Genomic DNA, 14,445 nt, shown 5'->3' with positions numbered 1-14,445 from the left:
TTTGTTTGTTTGGTAAGTAAGGTGGGATGCAGTTGGCTAGAAGAACCTCCCCTCAGCATGGAGGTTCTTGAGAAACAGTGTACACTGGTAAACATAAAACATAAAGGTAAGAACACCTAATGGCTCTCATATATATTTTTTATTATTTATGCATCTTTATTTTATGCTTACCTAAACCTGAAATATATCAAAGCAACACATGCACATAGGAAATTAAATTCTACAAACGAGTTTGTGATGGAAAGTGACAATCTCGTGCCTCCCTGCCCCTCCCAGCCCCTGCCGCTCCAAGGTAACTGTCTGCCTGGCATCCCTGAATCCTGAACTTCTCGGTGTCTCATTCGTTTTCTCGAGAAAATAACCCTCTAGTTGCGTGCTGGGGGTAAGGAAAGGAGATTGTCACTTGGCTGCTTGTGGGAGGTGAAGGGGGGCTTAGGGGGGCCAGTAGCTTCATGTGAGACTTTCAAACGCCTTTCCCCATTTTCAACTCATTGCTGCACCCCACCTCTATGGTACCCAGTGTCTCTGGGAGATTTGAGGAGAAAATGGGTTTACTTCCTATTACTATTTGCCCCATACCATTTTACAGCTTTTTAAACTGCCAAGTCAATTATCACTCCAAGTCTGCTGCTAATTTACCTTTTTTTTTGGTAAACTTTTAAATTTAAAAGTGCACAGTTAACAGATCTTAAATATATGGTCTGATATATTTTTCACAGATGATTATATTCATGTCACAAGCTTCCCAGGTCAAGATACAGAGCATTTCCAGCATCCCAGAAGCCTCCCTGTACCCCGCCCCATGTAACCACTATTCTGTAAATCAGCTGTGTGTATTCACGCCTTTGATTCACCAAGGTTACTTTGAATGCCAATTCATTAACTAAAATGTTAAAGAATGCTGCTGGCAGGAACATCCTGAAAGTGCTTGAAAGTGGGTGCTAGTCTGGAGGCACCCACTCTGTGTATGTGGGTCCTACTACCCAGGAAGTCAGTCCTCTTCTCCATGTTGTATGATCTATTCCAGAGCAAAATTTTCTAATTTGCAAAAATCTCAGGTTATTAAGCTGGACAGAACCAAAAGACTTGTAAATATTTAAAAATCAAAACATATATCTGAGTCTTCCTGAAAGAAAAGCCCCATCCTTTTCACTTCTGTGCAGCTCTGCCTTTGCCCATTCCAATAATGTGCCAAAATTGTGAGACACCCTCCCCCCCCCCGCCCACAACCCCCCACCACCACATACGCACACCCCAGACTGTGTCTGGATTAGGAGCATGGATTTTTTGGGGGGAGGAGAAGGGGGCTAGTGATAAGACTGGCTAGGAAATCAGGGAAGTGGAGTGAGTCAAGAGGAAAGGAAAATCCTAGGACAGCCTGCAGAAGCTCCTATTTTTAATAGTGGCTCCTACGATACTGGATGAAAAACTGGTGGTGTAGTAGTTAAGAGTTTGGCTGCTAATCAGAAGGTCAGCAGTTTGAACCCACCAGGTGCTTCTCAGAAACCCTATGGGGCAGTTCTACTCTGTCCTATAGAGTCACTGTGAATCACAACTGACAGCAACGAGTTTGGGTTTTTTTTGCCAACAATGCTATACTTGCTCAGGTTGTAGAGAAAGCAAAAGCTTTTGTGATAATATTTGTTTTGATTAAAAATGTATTAAGATATTTGAAGGCTAAAGGGGAAATCCAGAAAAGTTCCTAAAAATTTTAAGCCAGAAAGCCTTCCCAGTGTTGGTGACCTTAGATCTAAGTTGTTTGGAATGGTCTCAGTATGTGCAGCACCTCCAAGATTCTGCAATGATTCAGGTTTGTATGGGGCAGATTTGTTTTTTGAGGCAGTCAGGTTTTTGGACCTTCCTCATTTACTTTTCTAGTTAAATGACTTATGAAGATTTAATGAATAGAAAATAACTGTATTAAAATATATTTCTGAGAACTTTGCTCAGAAACAGGGATACATAAAACCTGCTGCTCTGGAATGGCCCCAAACAAATCAGAAAGCAAGAAATAGTCCATTAGGACAGGAGCTATTGCCTAATGGGGAAAACCACATAGGAGAAAAATATTTAAATACGGTAAAATAAATTCTAGAAACCTGAGTAAACCAACTAAGAGGCACACAGAATTTTAAAACGCCTTTATGGAACTATCCACTCAGTGGATTAGGAAGGAAAATCTGCAGGTAGAGTTTATTTCTATAGTACAGTAGAAAGGAGAACAGGTTTGACCATCAGCCAGCTACTGCTGTGTCATCTTCGGTACCTCGTTTAATGGCTCTGTCTTAGTTTCCTCACTTGTAGAACAGGGTCTTTAAGATTACTTCCTTTTTTCATATAGAATCTCCAAAGGTATGACTAGTTTTGAAGGAGTCTTCTCAGGGGACTGAGTTTGGTTAAAAAAAAAAAAAATATATATATATATATATATATAAACACCTTTTGAAATAGAGTTAGGAGCCATGTTCAGCGGTTTGAACCCACCAGCCACTCTGAAAGAGGAAGATGTGGCAATCTTTGTAAAGGTTACAGCCTTGGAAACCCTATGGGGCAGTTCTACTCTGTTCCATAGGGTCGCTGAGTCAGAATGGACTGAATCTGAATGGCAAGAGTTTTTTTTTTTTGTGAACTGTAATTAAAAGTCACCCAGGCCAGTTCAGTGGTGGCACAGACCAAGCACTCAGGGAACCAATGGATGAGACATCCGTGGTGCTGGACATCTGCGACTATGGATAGTCCACTTTTACAAATATTCAAAGTGGTTACTATGTGGCAAATGTGACCCCAACACCCCCCAACATATTTTCTCCTTTTTCAAAATGGGCAACTGAGAGCTTAATATAACTAAGGCCACGATAAACCTTTAAGTTGTTCTTCCTCTGGCAGCCTCCTTCACATACCTGTGTTAATGACTTTGTTTTCACCAAATGTTAATGACTTTGTTCTTTATTTTAAACTGATGCAAATAACTACCTGTGGCATACAACCCCCATAGGAAAGTTGGAGCCCAGGTATCAGATATGTATATCTTTAGCCTAATAAAGAAATGTCTGGCAGGTGACTACAAAGACACGTGTAACCGTTGTAAGATTCTATATAAGCTCGAATGTAAAATTGCTCTTTGGGACTCTGTAGAGACAGCCTGTGTTGCTGCCAGGTCCCCGGTGATATATACATCTCCTTAATAAACTTTCTCACTCTTTCTGACTTGGAGTATGTTTCATTGGCTCGACTGCTCCAGGGCACGGACCCTAATCAGGTAACACAAGCTTCAAATCTGTTTCCTCTGGTTTCCGGTTCTGCACAATAGTGAAAATATCCACTTGGGCCTGAGGCAAAATGGTGAGAAATTTGATCAATTTCCCTGAGAGCCTTGACGCCAAGTGGCCTTTCTTTGATCATGAATCTCAAATGCGCTCTCAACACCATCTGACAATCCAGTTTCTTTAGAAACTCATTCTTCACACTCCTCGAACTTCTTTCACACTCTCATGCATGCTCAACTTGCCTCATGGTTCATTGAGAAAATTTTTTGGAAGCCATCAGGTGGGAATTTCCTCATCTTCCCAACAACAATCTACAAGCCGACTCTTCCTCTACTACTACCCTGAAGGAAGTGTCTCTCTTCCTACAAAGGGCAATACCTCCACACATGCTTGGGTTCACCTCCTCTCATCTTTTAAAAGACGTCCTTTCTTTTATTATCACCCTTTTCTCCTGCCTCTTCAACTTCTCCATTCCCCTACTGTACCAGTCTCATCAGCATATGAATTGTAATCTAGTCACTTCTCACATGAAAAACAAAAAGAAAACCCCCAAATTCCCTTGAGCCAATGTCTTCTAACCTTCTTGAGATTTGTTCAAACACACTGAATTCCCTTGCTTAGCGCTCACTCACCTTTCAAACTACTCCAGCTGGTTTTGGCTTCACCCCAACCTCCACCCCATTACACCTACTTTACTAAGTTCACTATAGTGGGTTGAAAAGTACCCCCCTAAGATATATCCAAAGGAGTCTGGTGGCACAGTGGTTAAGCACTCCACTGCTAAGTGAAAGGTCAGTGGTTCAAACCCACTAGTTGCTCCATAGGAGAAAGATTTGGCAGTCTGCTTCCATAAAGATTTACAGCCTTGGAAACCCTATGGGGCAGTTCTACTCTGTCCTCATAGGGTTGCTATGAGTCAGAATCAAAGCTACTCTGTTCTCATAGAGTTGCTATAAGTCAGAATCAAAGTAACGAGTTTGGTTTTTTGGTTTTAAAATATGTTCAAATCTTAATCCCCAAAACCTGTGAATGTGACCTTGTTTTAAAAAAGCATCTTTGCCGATGTAACTAAGGATCTCAAGATGAAATCATCCTGTATTTAGGGTGGGCCTTAAATCCAATGGGAAACCTTAGTGGCATAGTGGTCAGCAGTTTGAATCCACCTTGGAAACTCTATGGGACAGTCCTACTCTTGTCTATAGGGTCGCTATGAGTTGGAATCGACTTGACAGCAATGGGTTTTAAATCCAATGACAGATGTCCTTGTAAGAGAAAAGCTGTGGAGATTTGAAACACTGGAGAAACAGATGATAAGGTCATGTGAAGATGAAAGCAGACACTGGAGTGATGTGTGTACAAGCCAAGGAATGCCAAGGATTGCCAGCACGCATCAGAAGCTGCAAGAGGCAAGGGAAGATTCTCCCCTTGAGCCTTCAGATGGAACGTGGGTGTCAAGACTGCCAATACCTTGATGCTGGGCTTCTGGTCGCCAGAAGTGTTTTAAGCCACCAAGCTGTAGTAATTTATTATGGCAGCACTAGGAAACTACTGCTACAATCACCGATGACCTCCACAGTGCAAAACCTCGAGACACGTTGCCATGTCCATCTTCCACTTCGCGGCAGTATTTAACTCAGTTGATTGCTCCTTTCTTGAAATGCTTTATAGTCCTGGCTGCCAGGGAGTATATTCTGTTGGGTTTCTTTTTGAGTATTTCATCTTATGGTTCCTTGCCAGGTCTTTTATTTCTACCCAACCTCTAAATATCTTCTCTTTTCCATCTGCATTCTCTCCAGTAGTCACATCCATAACTGTAGCTCTAGATATCATCCATATACTAAAGATTCCTAAATTGACGCCTCCAACCCAGACCTCCCAGTAGCTTCAGTCATGTGTATGCCATGTCTCTTTGACATAGTAGCTTGGCGTTTCACAGTAATCTCTTACACAAACAGACACACATGAGCAAAATAGAACTTCTCATATTCAGTACACTTTCCTTCTGCCCGCCCCCTAAAAACCTGTTCCTCTTCTGGTTTCCTCCATCTGAAGAAATAGCATCTCCACCCAATGCAGTTGCTCAAACAGAAACCTGGGAGTCATTCTTTCGTCTTACTCCTCCATCTAATTCATAAGAAAATCTTGGCAATTGAATATCTAAAATATATTTTGACTCCATTCACTTCTCTTTACATCTACTGTCATCATCCTGGGTGATGTCATAATCACCACACTATCATTCTCTCAGTTGGTCTCTTGCAAGAGCTTCCAGTCAGTTCTCCAGACAACAGCTAGTCTTTTAAGAAAAAGATCAGATCATGCCGTGCCCATACTTGAAGCCATTCAAAGGATTCCCAAAGAATTTAGCACAAAATCCAAAATCTGTAAGGCCTTTTGTCCATCTCTCTAGCCCTGCTCTGTCCACGATGGACCACCTCTAGGCTCCAGGAACTTAACCAAGCTTTTCTTACCTTGGGTGATCTCTGCCTAGGTCTCTCTCCCTCCCACTTTCTACCTGGCTAACTATCTTTTAGGTCCCTTCCTGTTTCTCCTATTATTTTCTCTCTCACGGAACTCAATTCTTTTCACCATAACGTTTGCTGCAATCTGTAATTACACATTTCATTGTGTTTATTTCCTGTTTCCCCCACTGGGATGCTTCCAGAGAGCAGCTGGGGCTGTGTCTGTTTCTCAGCACTGAGCACAGGGCGCCTAGCTCAGGGGCAGGAACAAAGAGGATGCTCCATAAATATCTGCTGAATTAATTTACCTCTTCTGCTCTCTGCTATCTCCTCTCAAGTACGCTCTAGCACGAAAACTCTTCTAGTAAGAATACCTTAACTCAAAAGACAAAAAGAAAAAATCCCACAATACCAAAAGTCTGAATGGTATAAAAACCAGAAGACTTTGTTTTACAAACATATAAATTATTTTATTTACAAAGCCATGTTACAAAAAAAAAAAGCAAAAACAAAAAACAAACAAAAAAACAAATGCTCACTGGAGAATATCTCCAGGCCTGGTGCTGAACCATGGCAGTATCAACAGATACATGTTTGTTCTTTCCTTTTTAAAACCGTAAGCCATAGAATTTACTATTTACACCTATTTTAGACATTTATTCTGCTTACAACATCACAGGCATGGAATGAATTCTATCTGATAGTGCTAATACATAAAGGTGCGGGACAAAGAAGGAAAATACTTAGTGTTACAAAATATGGATTGTAGAAAATTAACCCACTCCACAAGTGTGGCATTTGTTTATAATGATTGGACATGCTTTCTTCAAAATTCTTCTGGAAAAGGTTCTAAAATTGGTAATAGGAAAGGACAATTGAGCAGGTGCAAATTCTTGTCTGTGCAACAACAGTTATTTAATATACCCCATGACTGACCAGCTACGGAAAACCCACAGAGTTTTGTTAAAGTGCCGTGGGCCGACAGCATAACAAAATATAAGGTGTAAATAGAAAATTTCTTTTTTTCCTTTTTTTAAAACAAGATTTCACTGAGAATCAGCAATAATAGAATATGCTGTATAAACTATTCTCTACAAAGGTTGATCGGCATTATTTACAACTGGTACATTGATACAAAAGAAGGCATACAAGTTATCCAAGTCGATTTTTTTTTTATGGCTGGCAGGTCTATGCATTGCGGGATGTGTAACAACCAGAGCTTCGGAGCCTCTATGGCTGCAGACAAGTCACGAGATCTTCAGGCAAACAGGGGTGTGTGCAGTCGAGGGGCTGGGAGGGAAGGCTGAGTGGGGTGTGCAGAACAGAAGTACCCAAAGGATATCACCCTAATAATGCTGTATAGGCTGGTCCAGTTTAACTCCATGGAAACAAACCGAAAGAAAGCCTTTTATTTGCATTCCATTTTTCAAGCTGCAAGTTTTCAATACATCATTATAAAGTAAACCTGTGGTTGATTACGGAGGAAGAAATACCGTGGGTTTTCCCTTTTTGCTCAGTTTTCCAGAAATGTCATCACCTTGGTCCAAGCCAGTCTTTCACAATGTAAGCAGCATTCAGTGGGGAGCCTCTTTATTCCAGCTTCCAATTCAAGATGGATGTAGAGAGCGAAAATGTTTAAACCTATTGAATTGCTCCTTTAGTCCCTATCGAGACATTATTCCTCAGAAGCAGCCACTCAATCTCACAACCTTTGTTTTCCCTCTAAGAGTATAAGAGTTTATAAATCAGAGGGTTATTTTGTTGCCGAGATTTTTTTTTGTTTTTGTTTTACTCCTGCAAGTTTTACAACTCAAAATAAATTATAAAAAACAACAGACTTCTAAAACCGAACAAGACCAAAATTGTGCAAAAATAACAAAGATATGTACATAGTTTTCAGTCTGAAGAAATGTACAATAAAAACATAATTCAAAGAACATTTTAAAAATATAAACATTGCTTAAACTTTCCTAAGTTTCATATTGTTTCTGAAACTATTCTGGTCAGTTAGCTCTGTAATATAGTAAAACATAAATTATTACAAAATTAACACTATAAAAATTTATTTTAAGAATATCTTCTAAACTTTTTTTTCCAAAGGGTCTAACCTTGTTTATAATTTCTTAAACATTTATAAGTCTTAAAATCTGCCTTAACCTTTTTATTTTTTAAAAAGAAAGTTACAATCTTCCCTTCAATTTGCAGTCTCTTTTCCCCAAGACGTAAATAAACCAGCATATAAGTGCACTTTTAACACTGTAGAAATAAAAATGAAGTCATCTGAACTAATGTCCTGGTACCTAATATCATCTCCTGATTAAAAAAAAAAAAAACTTCATTTTATATTAAAAAATTTAGTAGTCCTATAAGAAACACTGTCAGTGCAATTCTATTGATGCAAATCACTCCGTTTGTCTCCCATCTTTGCAAATTCCAATCACATGATGAAACTTAAACAGTAGTCTGATCTTTGGGCTGGGAAAGAAAAAGAAAACTCCAGGGTGGGGGTGGGGGTTGTGCCCAGCTGCAAAAGTAGCATTCATTTCTGATTTCAAGATGAAGCAAGACCTTAGTAGCTCTAGTTGAAATAACATTAGCTGGAGAGCTTAAGCAAAGTTACATGATTAACAGCATAAAAACCCATTGCCTTCAAGTTGATTCTGACTCATAATGACCCTACAGGAGAGAGTAGAACTGCCCTGTAGGGTTTCCAAAGCTGAAATCTTTATGGAAGCGGACTGCCACATCTTTTTCCCAATCAGTGGCTGGTGGGTTTGAACCGCTCACCTTTCAGTTAGTAGCTGAGCACTTAACCACTGCACCACCAGGGCTCCTTAACAGAATGGAACCCCTGTTTTATATTGTGAATCCCTTTCCTGATTATGACTCCTTATTACAGCTTATGGTATTGCTGTTTCTTTCCAAACTCCAGTGTGAACAGTTAGATATACAGCCACAGGGTTCCAACTTCTCTCTTTTCCATACGGCTCTTCTTTACCATTTCTTCCTGTGGGGGCTGTATCAGATTTGGGGGCATCTGATGACCTAGCGCAGCAAGCTGATCTATGCGCATGCTGATCCTGTGGAGTCCCTGGGGCCCAGGCACGGAGGCTGGTTGGAAGTACTAATATTTATTCTCACAAGGGGTTTGACACATCACCTAACCCTCCAGGGTAGCTTGCCCATGGAGGCCCTCCTTCCTCCCCCTGCTTTTTTTCCCCTTGCCTGGCATTGGAGGGCAGCTAGAGCACCTTCAGCAGCTGGGGGCACCGAACAACCTCAAGGAGCGCTTCCTCGCCTCTTGCTGCCTTTCCCTGGGAGTCCTTTCTTTCTGGCTCACTCAGCTTTGGGTTCTTGCACGCTAGGCCCTGGGAGGGTTTCCACTGAGTGGATTCCTAACAAGCTGGGACCATTATGATCACCCCTCACCCCTATACTCTGCTTCCTGTCACCCTTCCAGGCCCATTCCAGCCCCTATCCCTGACCCAATCTATCCTTTCTGAGCTGCATGGGGACCCAATCTATCTTTTCTGAGCTGCACAGCTAGACAGTAGTATTGAGTAAACCACATCACTAAAAGGCTGCTCTTCTCAATTTTGCCCACAGTATTTGGCTCCAGCCCTAGTGGGCCACAGAAACCTGATGAGGGTAACCGCCCAACCTCCAACTCCCTGCTCTCAGCTATCCCCCAGCACAGGGCCCCCAGCATGCTGTTGTGAGGTGGACTAGTGAGAGCCAGCTCTTTCTATGGCCAGTGGGGACCCAGTGAGCAGTGGGTGGGAGGGACGAGGGAGAGAGGACAAGGAAGAAAAGGAACATTTCACACGCGAAAATTCAAGAGCTTCAGGCAATGCCAACCTGGAACTGACATTCTGCCATGTCGCTCTCGATGGCTGGGGCAAAATGATGGTACAATAGCAGCATCAGAAGCTGGAGGAGTGACCCCAAATCTGGAAGAATGTATAAACTGGTGGCAAATGAAAGACAACGGAAACAAAACACTGGTATTATTTTCTGTAAATCTCAAATTCACGTTCTTTTGCCTTTTTCTTTTCCTTCAAAACTAAAAAATTGATCAATTTTTTAAAAAAGAAGAAAGGCCAGAGCCACAGGCAGGGCACAGGAAATTGACTCTCCCAACTGCCCACTCCCTCCCTCCTCCTCTCGCCAAGGCCTCCTGGGTGGGATCAGGTGGCCAGGAATTGGTTTGGAAGTGCCTTCGTATTCTTGTTATGGAAGAGTCCTTATCCTGCTTGTTCTGTTTGTGGTCTTCTAGGAAAGAAAAGAAAAGCTTGTTTCAAAACCGTACATTTGGGATTGCCCACCAAATTCAAGGACTGAACCTCAGTTTTCTTATCTATAATAAAAGGATAATATCCCACTTCCTGAATATGGTGAAGGGCAGCTGCTGTGAGCAAATGAGATAATGGGTGTAAAAAAAAAATGGGTGTAAAGCTCTCCATAAATGTGAGGGAGTCACAGAGATCCCAGCTGTGGAGGAAAACACAGGGAAAATAGGGTGATGCTCATGGGATTCCTCTCTTTAGGAAACAGTGATGTTTTCTGTTAGTTCACCTTTTCCTACATAACCTATAGATGATATGGGAAATTATCTTAGGGGGAAGTATAGGGTCGGGTTAAGCACAGAGGCTATGGAGATAGAGGCTTTGGGCTCAAGTTACTTAGGCTCTCTGAGTTCAGGCATCCTCATCCATAAAATGATTATCATTTGTCCTTCAGAGGGTTAAAAGGTTTTAATGAAATAAGATGTGTAAAGGGCTTAGCCCAGCACCGGCAGAGAAAGGGCTCAACAAATGGCAGCTATCATTATTACACCTGTTAAGGCTGACTGCCAGCATTCTGGGCTCTGGGCAGGCAGGTGTATAGGAAGCTATGGGCACATACCGTGTGTGCTAAGGGGTGATAGTGTGGTCTCCAGGTGTACTTAGCAACGTCTGCAGGAGGCCGGCCATAAACAGAGGCAGATACCTGATGGAAAGCATGCCTCCTTCCCCACCCCAGCACAGAGGATGGGCTACAGGTGCTCGGGAATGAAAAGGGTGCAGTGACTCAAAAGGGTGGAGAGACCCTCCTTCACCAATGAGCTGGCAATACAAAAACTGTTTTCCCATAATCTTCACCCAAGTCCTAGCCAAGATTTGTAGGAAATCTCCAAAGGGCAAAATGCAAACACACTGCAACCTGGTGTCTACAAAACATACAGCATGTCTAAGGCAGCGTATCGACATAAAAAAAAAACCTGTTGCTGTTGAGTCGATTCCAACTCACAGCGACCCTGTAGGACAGAGTAGAACTGTCCCATAGAATTTCCAAGGAGCGCCTGGTGGATTCAAACTGCCAACCTTTTGGTTAGCAGCTGTAGCTCTTAACCACTATGCCACCAGGGTTTCCATATCAACACAGTCATATATACATATTGTTCCCTGTCATGTATGACATGCATGCACAACACCCCTGACCCTCCCTGCCCCCCTACTCCATTGGAGAAAAACATACATCCACTGGTCTGGTACATTGACTACTCTCACACCTCGAGTTTATGAAAACTCCCAAGACTATCCTGAATATTCCCACCTGGACACCACCTCTTGAATGGGAACTACAGGTCACAAGAGGCCTTTCAGAAAGCACTGATTGAGGCTGCCATGGACGAGGCCCTTTAGTCATCGTCTCATTTAATTTTCACAATAACCATCAGTTTTGCCACTTAACAGTTGAAAAAATTGAGACTAAGAGAAGTAATCTCTCTAAGATCATACAGCTGGTAATAACAACAATAGCAACTAACATTTCTTGTTCACTTACTATGTGCCAGGCATTTTCTAGAGGCTTCATGTGAATAAACTAACTTAATCCTCACAAAAACCATATGGGGTAGGGGGCTTTTATTATCCCCATTTTATAGATGAGGAAACAGAAGCACAGAGAAATTAAGTGATTTGCTCAAGGGCACACAGGTAAAAACTAGAGGACCTAAGTTTGGAAGCCAGGTAGCCTGATTCCAGAGTCCAAGCTGTTAACTACTACACAAAACTGGAGATGAGATTTGAACCAGGGTCTGACCCCAACACCCACATGCTCCACCATGCTGATGACCCTATGTACTTTTGCCCCCGGTAACTTACCTGTCGGTTGTGTCCTGGGCTGGATATGCTTGAAGGACTGGATTGTGACAAAGCTAGGCTGCTATTTTTCCCAACCTGAAAGACACCAGTGAAGCCCTACTCAGACACAGGAGCCGGCTTGGGGAAGGCAGTGGGCATGTTGCTAGGGAGAAGGAAAAGGGTTGCACTACAGCAGTGCCAAGTCAATTTGGAACTGGTGTTTCCATCCTAAATGGCAGAGAAAATGGGAATAAACATTTCAGAGGGTGTCTTGCTGATGGCCCTCTCTCCCCAGAGAAAAGAGGACTGGTGGGGAACTCTTACTTCTGCTTCCCTGGATGTGGAAACTGCAAATTTCAGGGATGGGGATGAAGGCTCTGGCTAGAGGCTCTGCCCCTCCTGGGAGCATCTACCTCATCAAAGGCCCAGCTCTTACACCTGTGGCCAGAGTTACACAAGCTCATTCACCTCTGACCCTCAGTCCCAACCCATCTTGTTTCTAGCTCAGACTCCCTTAGACCACCTAGGACAAAGGTTGGGTCTTTTTCTGGGTCAGTTTTCCCTGCTGGGAGACCTAGCTCACATCCTACTGTTCTTCAGAAAAACAGCAAGATAGTACTGGGCTTCCCCTCTTATACCTGAGGAAGGCAGAAAGCTCTGCCTGAGGTGGGTGCCTCGGTCAGCAGTACTGTTCTTTGCCTTCCTCTGTGGTTGTTCTTGGCACATGGACAGGCTAGCGGCTCAGACCAGTCAATGCCTGGTATTGCCCCTACATCCTTGCCTTAGGCAGTTTGCAAAGGCCACTCCTGCCTTGGGCCTCTCAAGAGCCTGTCCTCTACATTAACTGTCCATTGCCTAAAGGTGTCTGCCTTACATTCTGAATCTTCTTTTGCTCAACTTAATACTCGTGTGGCAAATTCTGGCTTTGCACTTACCAGGCACAATCAAACGGATCCCCAACTTGTCCCTGAAGCATACATTTATCTTGGATTTCTCAACCTCATGCTGTCTGTTTCCTAATCTAACAGAACGAGTCTGAGTCTCAAAGAACTTTGCCTTTCACCAATATCTGGAAATCACTGGTGTCGACCTGGCCAAAGCCTTGTCTTAGTGGTCTGGTGACAAGCAACAGGTATTACCTGCATTAGAGAACCAATGCTTACTAGACCTGAGGCAGCTGTTAAATTCATCACTTTTTTTTTTTTATTTCCCTCCTATGAGAGCTCTCTGGTGGAGGTTTGACTAGTCCTTTTGCCTCTAGTTTTGGCTGATTTGCTGTGCTTACTAAACATTTCATCTGATCCTGCAGACCAAAGAATCAACAAAGCAACATTTACACTGTGCTCATGGCATAGAAGCTAACAGCGGAACTGCCTGAACTTAAATCCCAGCCCTAATAGCTATGTGACTCGGGTACGTTGCTTAATTATCCTGTGCCATGGTTTACCCATCTGTAAAATGGGGTTGCTATTGTTAGTTGAGTCAGCCCTGACTCATGGCCCACAATGGGGATAATAATAAGTAACTGAAGGAACCCTGGTGGCGCAATGGTTAATGGCAGTTCAAACCCACCCATCGACTCCACTGGAGAAATGGTTTGGTGATCTGCTCCCATAAAGATTACAGCCTAGAAAACCCTATGGGGCAGTTCTAATCTGTCACGTGGGGTCACTATGAGTAGGAATAGACTTGATGGCATACAACAACAGCAGCTAACTAGTAAACGACTACATATATCTGAAGTGCTTGGAACAGATCCTGCCACATAAGTAACTGTTAGGTGTTAGAACTTTACGTAAAACGGATGAGGTACTAGTACTCATCCACTTATTTGCTACTCAAAGTGTGGTCTGCAAACGAGTGCAGTGGCAGTGCCTGAGAGCCTGTCAGAAATGCAAGGTAGGGCCCTGTGGGTGCTAACCCCACCCTCACATGGAACTGCGGAGTCAGAATGGAAAAGTGCGTCTGCGCTCAGTGCCTCCCCCTTGTCTCACCTTAGCCTCGGTCTCAGCTTGTCTGACCTGTGAGTTCCAAACTTGCTCATGTGTTTATTTGTGATTTGCGAATCTTCCTCAAGATTTTCTCTTGGTGAGGTTTTAACAAGTCTCATAAATTACGCCACAAAACATTAAAACATTTTTTTTAACAACTGCCTCCCACTCCTCCAAAATCCCATCCCTAGACAGGCGCTGGGCTTAGGGTTTGGCTCACTTCATCCTGTGGCTGCAAACCTCATGTTGCTGCCATAGACAACGTGTACACACAATCCTCACAGGTGTGTGGCACCTCCCGTCCTGTCTCAGTCTGCGGAGAGCCCCAGACCGGCCCCTCCCCACCTCTGTGCTCTCCTCAGCCACCCAAATGCGAAGAGCCTGGTGTGGGTGGTGGGCTTTACTAGGAAGCTTCCCCAGCCTGAGGACAAAGACTAAACTTGAGGATGAGGACAGAGCTCAAGGGAAAGAAACACATACTTCTCTTGAATCCTGCTGCATTTCCCCACAATACACGTTCCCATTTGTACGGTGTCAATGAACTGGTCTTTGCCAGGTGGTGTGAGTTGCAGTTTTACTTCAGCAAGGACAGAGTTATATT

General features: G+C 43.1%; 1 protein-coding gene across 10 annotated transcripts in view; it reads right to left on the bottom strand.

Annotated features, from left to right (window-relative positions):
* Positions 1-6,214: 6,214 nt before the first annotated feature.
* The window catches only part of ATXN7L1 (ataxin 7 like 1), a 286,145-nt gene continuing 277,914 nt past the window's right edge, over positions 6,215-14,445 (bottom strand). For 5 of the 10 annotated variants that reach the window (XM_049894457.1, XM_049894463.1, XM_049894462.1 and 2 more), the window contains one exon: positions 11,198-11,949. In XM_049894457.1, the coding sequence (XP_049750414.1) occupies positions 11,773-11,949 (177 nt within the window). In that variant the 3' untranslated portion in view covers positions 11,198-11,772. Of the gene's footprint in view, positions 10,001-11,197; positions 11,950-14,445 lie in introns of those variants that run through there. The other 5 variants (XM_049894455.1, XM_049894459.1, XM_049894456.1 and 2 more) reach the window with 3 other exon arrangements.

This window comes from Elephas maximus, chromosome 8 (assembly GCF_024166365.1).
Source record: "Elephas maximus indicus isolate mEleMax1 chromosome 8, mEleMax1 primary haplotype, whole genome shotgun sequence".
In the NCBI taxonomy this organism is placed as follows: Eukaryota; Metazoa; Chordata; class Mammalia; order Proboscidea; family Elephantidae; genus Elephas; species Elephas maximus.
This window is presented reverse-complemented; position numbering and strand designations above follow the sequence as displayed.